Source organism: Haemorhous mexicanus, chromosome 32 (genome assembly GCF_027477595.1).
Source record: "Haemorhous mexicanus isolate bHaeMex1 chromosome 32, bHaeMex1.pri, whole genome shotgun sequence".
Lineage (NCBI taxonomy): Eukaryota > Metazoa > Chordata > Aves > Passeriformes > Fringillidae > Haemorhous > Haemorhous mexicanus.
Genome location: NC_082372.1, coordinates 327184 through 338933, shown reverse-complemented (window position 1 = coordinate 338933; position 11750 = coordinate 327184). Strand labels below are relative to the sequence as shown.

Here is an 11750-nt window from a genome sequence, read left to right as displayed (position 1 = left end):
CCCAAGACAGTTCCATGAGGCTGCGCTGTGTCACAATGGGCACTGGTTTATACCAGCACTGGCATCATCCCAGTGGCACCTGTGTCCCAGGAGGCCCCACTTTGTCTAAGTAGAGCTTTAGTTCCTTGAGATTCCATGCTGTCACAATGTTCTGCTGAGTTCCCCGTGGCTGTGCTGTGTCACAATGGACACTGAATTCCATGTGCCTGGGCACTATTCAAATGGCACCTCTGTTCCATGGGCCCCTGTTGTGTTTGCAGTGGACACTCGGTTCCCCAAGATATCATTGTGTCATGGTGGTCTCCTGCATGCCATGAGGCCCCACTGTGTTGATGCCTTAAAGAACCTAGAAATAAAGCAACTCTTTTTGGAGATAATATTTGTCTAGAAGGTAATATAAAAGCTGGTCTTTATTGGAGACCTCCAAGAGTAGATATGAAAAATGTCCACAAAATGTCCACACCCACAAAGGGTGAATACAGTTTTACAAGTTTAGCAGATTAGCATCATTGACAAAAATCACTAATTAGGAGTGCAAGTGGTGATGTAATTCCCCCCTCGGTCTTCTAAGTCTTCCCCCTCTGGTCTTGGTTTAGGGCAAATCTGGGAGAAAGCCTAGAAAAGGGGCCCCTCCAGAAAGCCAACCTACACAGCCTCTCTTCTTTAACCAGTTTGGGACAAATTTCTTCAGAAAGAAGTGGAAAAAAACCTGTTTAATTAATAGGTAAAGTACTCCCCAGCACACAAAATGAACAATACCAGATGACAACACTCATTTACTGCTCTGAAGAGATAACAAATTCAGAAAGACTCTCTGGTGGGTGGTCGCTCTGTTCTCGGTCCCTCCAGCGCTGGGAAAGACTGCAGAGTGGGCCCTGGCAGGCTGCAAAGTGTGAGCTCTCGGTGTTTCCCTGGGTCCTGGTCTGGAGCAGGTTTACATGGTTCTAAGAAAAAGGGAAAGAAAAACAGTCCAGGGAAAACTCGGACTGTCTCAGCTAGCTAAACTAGCTAAGTAGAAAGCAAATGGAGTGTGTTGTTCTGCCCTGTCTGTGCCTAGACATCAACAGTCTAGCCAAATGTGGAGGACTGACTGAGTGAGGCTGATAACAAAAACTCTGTGCTTCTTCTCCCTGCCTTCGCTGTCAGCCAGTCTTGAAGGCACAGAATAGAATATCCAGCATAAAGAGAACACACAACTGGGGATACAAGCATCATAAAGTTACCCTAGGACACCCTCCAACAGGACTGTACTTTGTTTATGAAAATTGGTCCTGAAGAGCTGGTTTTGATCTTGATTTCTAAGGAGAACCAAGATAGGATAGATGCGCTTTGAAATGTATTTTGTCTTTCTGTGTAGGGAAATAATGAAGCTAAGCTATAACAACAGACTACAGAGTAGTAGTTTGTTATTGTTAATAAGTAAAGAATAGAGAGACTATATAAAAGAAAAAAGGCAGAAATTCTGCATAATTCCCTTTTAGAAACTATGTTGTCTAGTTTGCTCCATATTTAACCACACCATAATATAATACAGATGTCAACTATACACTTTTTATTCAGGCCCAGTTCAGTAACCATTAAGTGAGTGTACTGAAGGTATATCCAAAGTTCAACAAGACTTTTGAAAGCTACCTGTTGTAGAATTTGAGTCTGCTTTTCAATTTCAACCAAATCTTTAATAATTCTTTCACTCTGATCTACAGAAGAACAACTACAGTGTTAATAATTCTGTGGCTAGTAGGAAATTCAAAGTTATCCTGTCTGGTAAAACTATACCGGAAAAATCATGGACTTCCTCTTGTAAGGCTGAAATTGCATTTGAAGTTTTGCCTTTCAGTGTGTCCAATAATCTTTAATGTGGTCAAATATTATGTGTGGAATTACAGCTCCAAGAGCACAGGCCTGATCTTTATCTAGGGGCAAACTTACCAGGCCAATTCTCAACATATCCAGTATCACCCTGACAAGTTGTTCTTATAAAGAGCTTTTGGATATATTTTGGGCTACATTTACATGCAAATTTTGGGGCCAAACTTGAGTTATAGTTACCAACTGTGCAGATAACAAGCACAAAAAGAACAATTTAAACCACATCATCCTGATTTGTGTCAGTCTCTGTTTTCCAGTTTTTTCAGGAGCAGATATTTCTCTGGATAACATGACAAATCTCTGGAACTTCTGCAAAGTGGAACTTCAAACAATTAAATCCCTCTGTAAGTTAATTTTTCCCCTCATATATGAATTCCTCCTGTGAAGAATATATATATATGTTAATTATATATATAATATATATATAATATATACAATTTGATATGGCCTGCCATGCAATGTTTCATTCTAACGTATGTTGTCTTTTTACTTTGGTATTGGAATAAATCACATGAGACTTTATTTTCTTCATGGTGAAAAAGCTTATTCTTTATTCAAGTAAGTAATTTTTATACAGTTTTACATACCTCGTATGTGATTCCAATTGGGTTAGTAGCTTTCTTGCCAATTACTTTATTGGTTAGTAAGAGATATTTTACTTGTTCATCAAATCTCTCTATTAAATTGTTTACATATTTTCTTCACTGGTTCTCATGGGACAGATTTAATGTTTATGCAAACGCTAGTTGTTTTTCACCCAGGAATAAATTGTTATGCTAACGAACTCTTCACACCAGGATTGCTTTCACGTGGGAACTGCAAAGTGCTAGCTTGACAAGGTCACTGATCTAACACAACAGGCCTGATTTTATGAGGCCTTTTTTTATAATTTTTCTACCTTATTGCAACATTTTGGTTGTATGTGGATTCTCAGCAAGGCTATGGGTAAGACTTGAATTCATGTCATGGATGTTTCCAACAAATCTTATTAATCTGTGCTTTGAGGGTTCCAGTCACACATGCAGTCTTACCATTTATCTGGGGTGTATAGGGAATTTATAGATCCCAAACAATTCCCAACATTTGACTAACATCTCCAATCACAAGGGGACCAACTCCAAAGGAACCCCAAACACTGGAATTATATGATTTAGTAAAATATCGACCACCTCCTTTTGTTGTGTTGGTGTGACAGGGGTAAGCCTCAGACTGTCCACTAAAGGTATCACCTAACCCTAATACATACCTGTATCTTTTTCGGGTGGTAACTGAGTAGAATTTATTTGCCAAAAATGTCCAAGAGAATCCCTGCCTCTGTGATTTCTAACACAACTCTTTTGCTCATGTCTGGGTGTGTTCTAGAGAAGATTTCATATTTGTTACAGATTGTACAATATCAGTTTTTTCCCTTTCTGTTAGTGCTTTCTTCAGATGTTTCAAAAGGTTTCTTGTTCCCCTGCAAGTGTTTTTTATGTTCTCACTGAGGTGAGACTGCAGTCTGTCCCTCTGGTGTAACAGTCCATTCCTTTTCCTTGATTTCAACCTTTTTTGCCAGAAAACTGATGGTTCTGTTGATCACATTTTGGGGCAAACCTTGACAAATTGATTTCCTTCTGTGGCACCACTGTTAAGATCCCTTTTCTTGCTTCTTTTACTATTTTATCAACAAAAAGATTCTCTAATTCAAGAGTTGCTTCCCCATTTTGATGAATCTTGCAATGCATAAAGGCTGCTTCTCTAGACTTCTAAATACTCTGTAGCAGTGCATGGATCTGTTCAGTGTGTTCAATTCCATGGCCTTGAACAGTTGTCAGTCCTCTTTCTTTCCAGATGCCCGAAAACATTAAATGCATATTCAGAATTAATTCATATTTTTACCTTCTTTCCTTCGCTCAGTCCTTGGCCTTTCTTATTCACAGGGATGCAGAAGGTATTTTAAAAATTTAATTCAGTAAACCATCCTAAACTATCTGTTATTCTCCACACTTTGCAAAATTCCAATAGATCCTTCTTAGAAGCATTTGGCAAAGAGAGTGACTGATGAATCACCAAGTGTTTTCCTAATTCATATTTTAAAGGTTGGTAGAAAGGTCTCAGCTTTCAGCTACAAAAGTGACATCAGCCTTTGGATTCCGCCTCTGCCTTCACTCACCGTGGCCGTAGAAGAGTTAGAAAAAGTGATGAAAGAGAAAAAAAAAAAAAACTTTTGAGAAACAACCCCAAAAGCAAATTCCCTCTCCACATCATGCTGGGACAGAATAAGTGGCCTAACAAACCTTACGAAACAGGTGGGATCCTGTAAAATGTCACAATTTGTTTCTAAGAGCCTTGATTTTCCTGAAAACACACAAATACATAATTTCACACTACCCCACAAAAAGAGCTGCCTTTATGTTACCTTCTGTGGGGTACCTGGGATCATGGTTCCTCACCTGTCAGGTCACTGCAGGGAAATTCTTAAAAGTCTTCAGCAGGAAAGAGTTCCTTGCAAGATGTTTCTGGTCCAGAGGGAGGCTGCTGGGTCCAGTCCCATCTGAGATGCCAGAAAAACTGATGCCTTAAAAGCTTTAGAAATGAAATAATACCCTTTGGAGATAATATTAGTATAGGAGGTAATATAAAGGCTGGTCTTTATTGGAGGCCTCCAAGGGGCAAATATGGAAGATGTCCACAAAATGCCACCCCACCAGGGTGTAATTAGTTTTATAAGTTTAGCAAATTAGCATATTTGACAAAAATCACCAATTAGAAGCACAGGTGTTGACAAAGTTCTTTGGGAAGAGTCACTCTACCTGTGACTGGAGACTTCAAGCACAGCAAAGAAACAAAGCAATTACAAAACAAAACAAAATCCAGGCAATCAAACCAGAAATGAACCAACGACTGTCCATGTGTGTTTAGGTGCATGTGACAAAAGGACAGTGAGGGCAAGGATAAAAGGAATATGGCCTAAAAGCTTAACAGCACTCAAACACTCAAATTTAACCTATACCTTAACCTTAACTTATACTTTAAACATAACAATTTAGCAAAGGAACAGCACTTAACAGTATTTCACCTAATTAATGACTTAACAATTTACAGAAGGGTAGTATTTAATTTAGCTTATAACTTATATTAAATCTGGAATTATGGTAAGGCACTTCAGAAAGCCGTGACTCAGCAAACTCTAACCCGTCCAACTTCAGGTTATCCAGATTTTGAGAAGAAGTCAGGAGAAGAGTGAGAGACAGAGCAAGAGAGAGAGAAAGGAGAGAAATATCCACAGCCATGGCTTTGGATCTAGTGTCATCTCAGCTGATATGGGACATGTCAGTGTCACACCCGTGTCATGGCCCCTTTACCTGCTCTGGTCCCTCTCACAGGTGGGATTTTTGGGGTGCCCTGGGCTTGGCAGCCACTCTGGGGCTGGACCAGAGGCTGCAGTGGCAGGGGATGGGGCAGCAGCTACCCCACCTACACAGAACTTGCTCTGACCCAATTCACACTGGAGATGTTTGGGGCAATTAATCATTTCTCTGCTCTGCAACACTGAGGCAACAGACTCTGGCTACAGCTCTGAGCTCGTGCCCAAGACAACCACCCCTGGCAATTGGGCTCCATGGAGCTGCTCTCAGGAACCCCCCAAGAATTGGAGAGTACCCCAAAACCACTTCCAAAATGTGGGATGCCCCAAAATCCCTTCAGGAACGTGGAATGCCCCAGGGTTCCTCATCCCTTCATTATCCCCAACCTTTGGTTGTCTCATTCCAGACCCTGCCCCACTCTCCCAATCCCCATACAAACCCACCCCACTCCTCCTGGATATCAGGAGCTCCTTCCCAAGCCCTACTTCCCCCAATCCATCCCTCCCAATCCCCTTCCAACCCCATCCCACCCTGAGGAGCTGTGGAATTGAGTAACTTTGGGCTGGGATTGAGCCATTTTGGGATGGGATTGAATAGTTTTAAGTGAGATTGAGTGGTTTTGAGATGACAGATCTATCCCTCTTGGCTTCTCAAACATAAAATGATGGAGAAAATTCTTCCAAATACCCCAGAACTATCAAATTCTCTGAAATATCTCCCAAACACCAAATTCCCCTCCCAAATGGTAGTTAAAATGGTGAGGTTTTAGGTGCTGAAGTTGGACCATCAGCCAAAGCTTTTCTTGCAGTCAGGGCATTTGCGGAGCTTTCCTTACCAGTGCCTCTGTTGGTGCTGGGACAAGTGAGACCCCCTGGAGAAGCTCTTCCCACATTGCTCACATAGGTAGGGCCGTACCCCAGTGTGGATCCTCCGGTGGTGGTTCAGGTTGGAGCGATCGCTGAAGCTCTTCCCACATTCCTCACACCTGTAGGGCTGTTGCCCAGTGTGAGTGCGCATGTGGACTGTTAGGTGGGACCTCTGGTTGAAGCTCTTCTCACATTCCCAGCACTTGTAGCTGTCACATACCCTGGTTACCACACACAGGTGGTTGTGAATCTTCCTGAAGTTCTTCCCACATTTCCCACACTTGTTGGGCTGTTCCCTGGTGTCAATGCACTGGTGGACATCCAAGTGGGTGCTCTGGCTGAAGCTCTTCCCACATTTGGGACATTTGAGGGGCCTCTCCCCAGAGTGGATCCTCTTGTGACGGACCAGGTTGGATCTCCGGCTGAAGTTCTTCCCACATTCCTCACACACATAGGGCTGTTCCCCAGAGCAATTTATCTTGTGCTGGTTTAGTTTGGATACCTCTCTGAAGCTCTTCCCACATTCAGAGCGCTTGCAAAGCCTTTCATTATCATGGATATTCTCGTGACGGGCCAGGTTGTTGCTACGGCTGAAGCTCTTCCCACATTCCCTACACTTGTAGGGCCTCTCCCCAGTATGGATCCTCTGGTGTTTCTTCAGGTTGGAGCTATGGCTGAAGCTCCTCCCACATTCCCCACACTTGTACGACTTCTCCCTGCTTTGATAGTGCTCAGGGACCACCAAGTCTGAGCTCTGGCTGAAGCTCTGTCCACCTTCCTGGCACAGGGTAGATCTTTCCTCCTCAAAGAACCCTGGGCTGGGTTTGGAGCCCCTCCTCATGTGGGATCTTTGGGGCTTTTCCTTCCTGTTGGAATCCTGTGCTATGGAGTTGCTCAAAATGGCCTCTTCCACAAGGTCCTGCTGCAGGGATTTGTCCTCCCTGGTCTCCATCCTCTGCTCCTTGTCTGGGGAGGAAGGACAAGGAGAGGATGGGATTTGCCTCTGTGCCAGAGGGAAGGGGCAAGAGATACTCCCAATGGGTCCCCGGCAGGACAGTGTTGGCAGTGGGGTTGTCCTGCAGCTGGGGGCCATGCTGGGCTGGGAGCAGGAGAGAGGGGGAAAGGGGCACTGACTTCCTCCTCACCTGCCAGGGTGTCCCAGGGCATCTTCCTCGCAGCCTCCTTCTCCATCTGGCCAAGCTTTGAGAATGAGAAATCCTGGTTTTGGGGGTAAACAAGGTGTGAGTGCCTTGGGTTGGGTCTTCCTCCTGCCCAAGTCCATCTCTAGAAGTCACCAGGTGTCTGGTGTCTGTAAAACCTCCAATAATCAAGAGTGAATCCCAAAAAAGCCTCTCCCTTTCTAATCTCCTCACTTTGAGGTTCTGAGGCCCCCCTTCTTGGAGCTGCTGGGGGTCCTGTGGATTCCCCCACTCTGGGGTCCTGCTTTGGGATGCCTGGAAGGTTTTGCAGGTCCCACAAGTCCCTTCTCCCTTGATTCTGCTTAGGCTCCCAGGGGTCCCCAGCTCCCCCCACTCCAGGCACTCGGGGCTCACCCCTCTCCTGGTGACGCTTTCATCTCCTGAACCCTGCTCATCTCCAGACTCCCCCCCTCCTCCAGGCTGTCAGGGATGGATACCAAAGCCTCCAGCCTTACAAATATTGAAACAGCTCCATGCAGGGAGCCCTTGGAGTTCCTGAGGATTGGCAGAAACCATCCTCAAGATGTCCTGCCTTGGGTATTTTTGGTATGGCAAAACAAGCTCCTAAAGGTTGCTCGATTTGTGCTAACACCAAGAAAGACAGGTCTTGGCCAAGGAAGGCTGGAACCTTGGAATGGAGAATATGACCCCCTTCCCTCATAATTATTCTAAGTTTGAAATTAACGGATGGAAAAGGGATTTCCTTTACAAAGCCCCCAGGGCAGCTGCTCCCAGTGCCCCCTCTGGATAGCAACAGGAGCTATAGCTAGAACTTCAGGAGCAGCAAGCCGGAATGGCAGGGCAGGCTCACCCAGAGCAGCAAGCGAGAGGCAGCAGAAACTCCAGGGCCTTGCCTGAAGCTGTGGGGTGTCCAGGTGTTGGGTTACAGTCTCTCAAGAAGCTTTGAAGCAATGGCAGAGAACAGCTGGGCTGGACAGGGAATTGCTCCCCGCGATTTCTCACCGGCAATGGCTGGTCCTGGGGTCCAGACTTGTGCAGAGGACACAGCCCCCAGTGGGGAACGGGATGTTCCCACTCCTGGCACAGCACGCAGCGGCTCTGGGCTCCCAAGCAGCAGAGAAGCAAGCCAGCAAGCCCAGTCACAGTGCCAAAGGAAAAGAAACAACAAGAAACAGACAGAACCCACAGAAGCAGCAGGATCCCAGGTCAGAAACACCAGCAGCATGGCCACTCCAACAGCTGGCTTGGAAGGAAAGAGGCTGCCCCACACCCTGCCCCAAACTCTCTCTGGAAACCCCAACTTGGCTTCCACTCATTGCAATACTCCCGGAGCAGCAACCACCCCGGACACAAAACAAAACAACAAACCCCAAAAACGATATGAGATAAAAAACCATCCCCAAGAGACTGTTCTATGTAGATAATGAGATGATTGGCTCTCAAAATTAAGGGATGACTACTGTGTGAATATTAAGAAAAGCTTAAGTGATGTATAGTTATGTTATTCTAGTTTAGATGTCCTCTGTTCTCCTCATAGTTCCCTTTTCCCCCCTCTGTACTGCTGTCTAAGACAGGTAGAAAGAAGGCGTGCACATCTCCCTGGCATGGGGCAGTTGGGAATGAAAAAGCTTGCTGCTTAAGGGATGTGGCATGGCAACACCTGAGCTCCAATCAAGTTACAAGAAAGCAGTCACCAGCAATAAATGGCAAAGAAGAGCTGACTGACAGACTTTGGGAGGGGCAGAGTTGGCTGATGCAACCCCCCAGGGGTATAAAAGACGGAGCATCCATCTTGAAGATGAACTGACCATGTGGTATCCACAAGGGTAGTTCCCAGTGCTGTGAATTTTTCCTTATGTAGTTCTTTTGTTGTATTTTTGTCAAGGTTTAATAAATCTTTTAAATTTTCAAAGTGAGCAGTTGTTTCTCACAACACCAAGTTAAAAAGAAACTTGCCAGAGGAAGGAGGCCTTGGGCTGTATGCCCCTTCCAAAGATGCCAGGTGGATTTTACTGGATTTTACCAGAATGCCCCAAGTGGGAAGGCTTAACTATCTTCTGGTAATAGCATGTCAGGCTAACAGGGTGGCCAGAAGCATTTCCAACTGCTTCAGCAACTACAGGATCAGTTACAAAAGTATTTTTGGAACAAATAAATTGAAGATATGGGATCATGGATGCAATAGACTCAGACAGAAGAGCTCATTTTACAGGAAAAATTCTTCAAGGGGTTATGACTGGTTTACGAATACAATGAAACGTCCATACCTCCTGGCACCCCCAGAGCTCAGGTCAGATAGAAAAAAAAAAGAGTGAAGAAATAAAGAAACACCTTTTGAAGCTAGAAATAGAAACCAAGATACCATGGGTACAGCTTTTGCCATTGGGTTTGGCAAGAATAAAAGCCAGGGCAGATATTCAATAATCTCCCTTGAAATTGATGTTTGGAACTCCTTATCCTGGTAATTCTCCACCTAGTGCAGGGTGGAGATAAGAGATGTGTATTTAAAGCAGGCTGTGGCCAGAATCCTGTCTCCTGTGAAATCTCTCCCACAGGAAGCTGGGCTGGCACTGACCCTGCCTTGGGACTTTGCTGTTCCCAACACCCACCCAGGACATCGGCTCCTGCCTAAGGAGTGCAAAGCAGCACCACTGGTGGCCAAGTGCCGTGGCCCATGCCAAGTGGCCCTGAGGCCAGAAACAGCCACCAGCACAGCTGAACACGGGGGGACCCCTCAGCCTCAGGCTCCAGGGCTCTGAAGCCCCGGAGATTTGCACTTCCCACCTGCAGCAGGAGGATGGGAGGCCCCACTGTGCCTGCCCTGAAGGCAATGCAGCAGCAGCCAGGGCTCCACAGTGGGCCAAGCCCCTGGGCCTGCCCACAGATCCTCTGCTGAAATCCTCTGCCTGCCCACCCTCCTCTGGCATCTCCAGCCACTGGTAGGACAATCCTTATTGTCACTGTTTTCCTTATGTTAAATTGTTTCTGTGCCTTCAGTCGCTACAGGTGGTGGGGAAGACCCTGTGAAAATTTGACTAAATAATTAGATTACAGTATTAGAATATTTTCCTTAATAGTTTATGTTGTCAGTTAGGGTTGGGCCAGAGGCAGGAGAATCAACTTGCAGCCTTAGGAGAAGAAGTAGCAAAAGTTCTTAACCTTAGAAATTGTTGGGTCAGGAGGGGCACGAGGATTTGAAAGCTGGCCATGAGTGGCCAGCCAAGCCGAACCTAAATGGTGGGTCAGTACCCTGTGTGAGGTCCATAATGGAACAGGATTTTGGGATGAGGAAGGAAGTCCATGGCAGCTTCATTGTTCTGAAAGAGGTATTTATTGCCTTAAAAGGACAGGGTGCAGATGCAGGAAAAAGCATTTGTGAATAAACCTTACCTTTGGGTTTAGAATGCTGGACCCCCAACTGCCCTCCTCATGATTGTTGCAAATATTGAGGCAGATGGAATGAAATCCAGTCAGATGAGAAATGGAACATTTCAACATCAGATGGTATTATACTGTCTATTAGCATAAAGAGGAGGAGTCTGTGGAAAATTAAACAACTAAAGGACAGAGAATTATGTCACTGGGTCAAAGAAGACCCAGGAAGAAAAGATTAAATCAATGGTAATAAAGATTTGTAAAGCCAATTACTAAGAAAATAAAAGAGGAGGGATTGAAAGAAAGAAGATGAATGTGCCTTTACAAACAGACTGTGTGAATCTGCTTGGGGATAGGACCATGAACTCAGAGATAGGGAAGTAACAAAAGAAGCTATTAGCTCTAGAGAATGTTACTGATCAACACAGACTGTTGCTCAGCCAAGGCCCTGTTAAATTCCTGAACCTAAAGCATGAGAACAAAGACTTAGTCAAATAATGAGTAGGTTTTTCTTTCTTTTATAAAATGAAAGGCGGAGGAGGGGTGCATAGAGCAGGCGATTCGGTAAGTCTGTACGTTCTGATTACCTCAGCCGTGGGAAAAAGGAAGAGGGTGATGCAGCAGGGATTTTAAGATAAAAGGGAGGCTGCATCCTCCAACCATTTGAGAGACCTGACGGGAAATGCCTCATGGCCTCTCCCTTTATTCGAATAAAGTTACAGGACCCCTCTGTCTCCTTTCTGGACATAAACCTCTGACATCGTGGATTAATTTCACAGCCACACCCACCCACCCCGCGTTTTCCCCCTCATCACCTCCCTGGTCCTGCGCTGCCCCACGCCAACACTGAGGCCTGCCGCTGACAGCGGAGAGCGGCGCCCGCCAATGTGTCCCAGCATGCTCCGCGGCGTCGCCACTTCCGACAGCCCTCAGCCGCCGCGACCGCTCCGGTGGGTCCCGTTTTCGGGGCGAGGGGAATATCACCGGGGCGGGGAGAATCTCACCGGGACCGGGATCACCGGAAAGGCTCCGGCATCCGCTGGGCTCCGCCGGGACCTCCCTGAGCCGCGGCGTTGCCTGCAGGTTCCGGATCCCCCGCGGAGCACAGAGGAAATGGTTAGGGAACTCCCACC

The 11750-nt window shown here is 45.8% G+C and overlaps 1 protein-coding gene across 11 annotated transcripts; it reads right to left on the bottom strand.

The window, feature by feature from the left end:
* Positions 1–2387: 2387 nt before the first annotated feature.
* Positions 2388–11750, bottom strand: LOC132340537 (zinc finger protein 239-like). 11 transcript variants are annotated; one of them, XR_009489882.1, is made up of 6 exons: positions 10633–11398; positions 7228–7300; positions 6052–7048; positions 4302–4434; positions 4146–4206; positions 2388–4011 (listed from the first exon to the last, which is right to left on the bottom strand). XR_009489882.1 is itself a non-coding variant. In XM_059871594.1 (4 exons), the coding sequence occupies exons 2-4, from the start codon at positions 7271–7273 to the stop codon at positions 3963–3965; spliced, it is 1092 nt and encodes a 363-aa protein (XP_059727577.1). In that variant the 5' UTR covers positions 7274–7300; positions 11622–11750; the 3' UTR covers positions 2388–3962. The 11 variants fall into 11 exon arrangements, 5 of the variants coding, with proteins under 5 accessions (XP_059727577.1, XP_059727573.1, XP_059727574.1 ...); XR_009489880.1 differs by having other exon boundaries at positions 4146–4434; XR_009489881.1 differs by having other exon boundaries at positions 2388–4206.

Bases quoted from the DNA above. Each gene is read 5' to 3' on its own strand.
- LOC132340537 (XM_059871589.1), bottom strand. From the start codon at position 10,740: ATGTTGAAATGTTCCATTTCTCATCTGACTGGATTTCATTCCATCTGC. The intron at 7,049-7,227 runs GTGAGGAGGAAG...CTTCCTCCCCAG, and splicing joins GCCCTGGGACACCCTGGCAG to ACAAGGAGCAGAGGATGGAG. The intron at 4,012-6,051 runs GTAAGGAAAGCT...CGGTGAGTGAAG, and splicing joins CAGCACCAACAGAGGCACTG to GCAGAGGCGGAATCCAAAGG.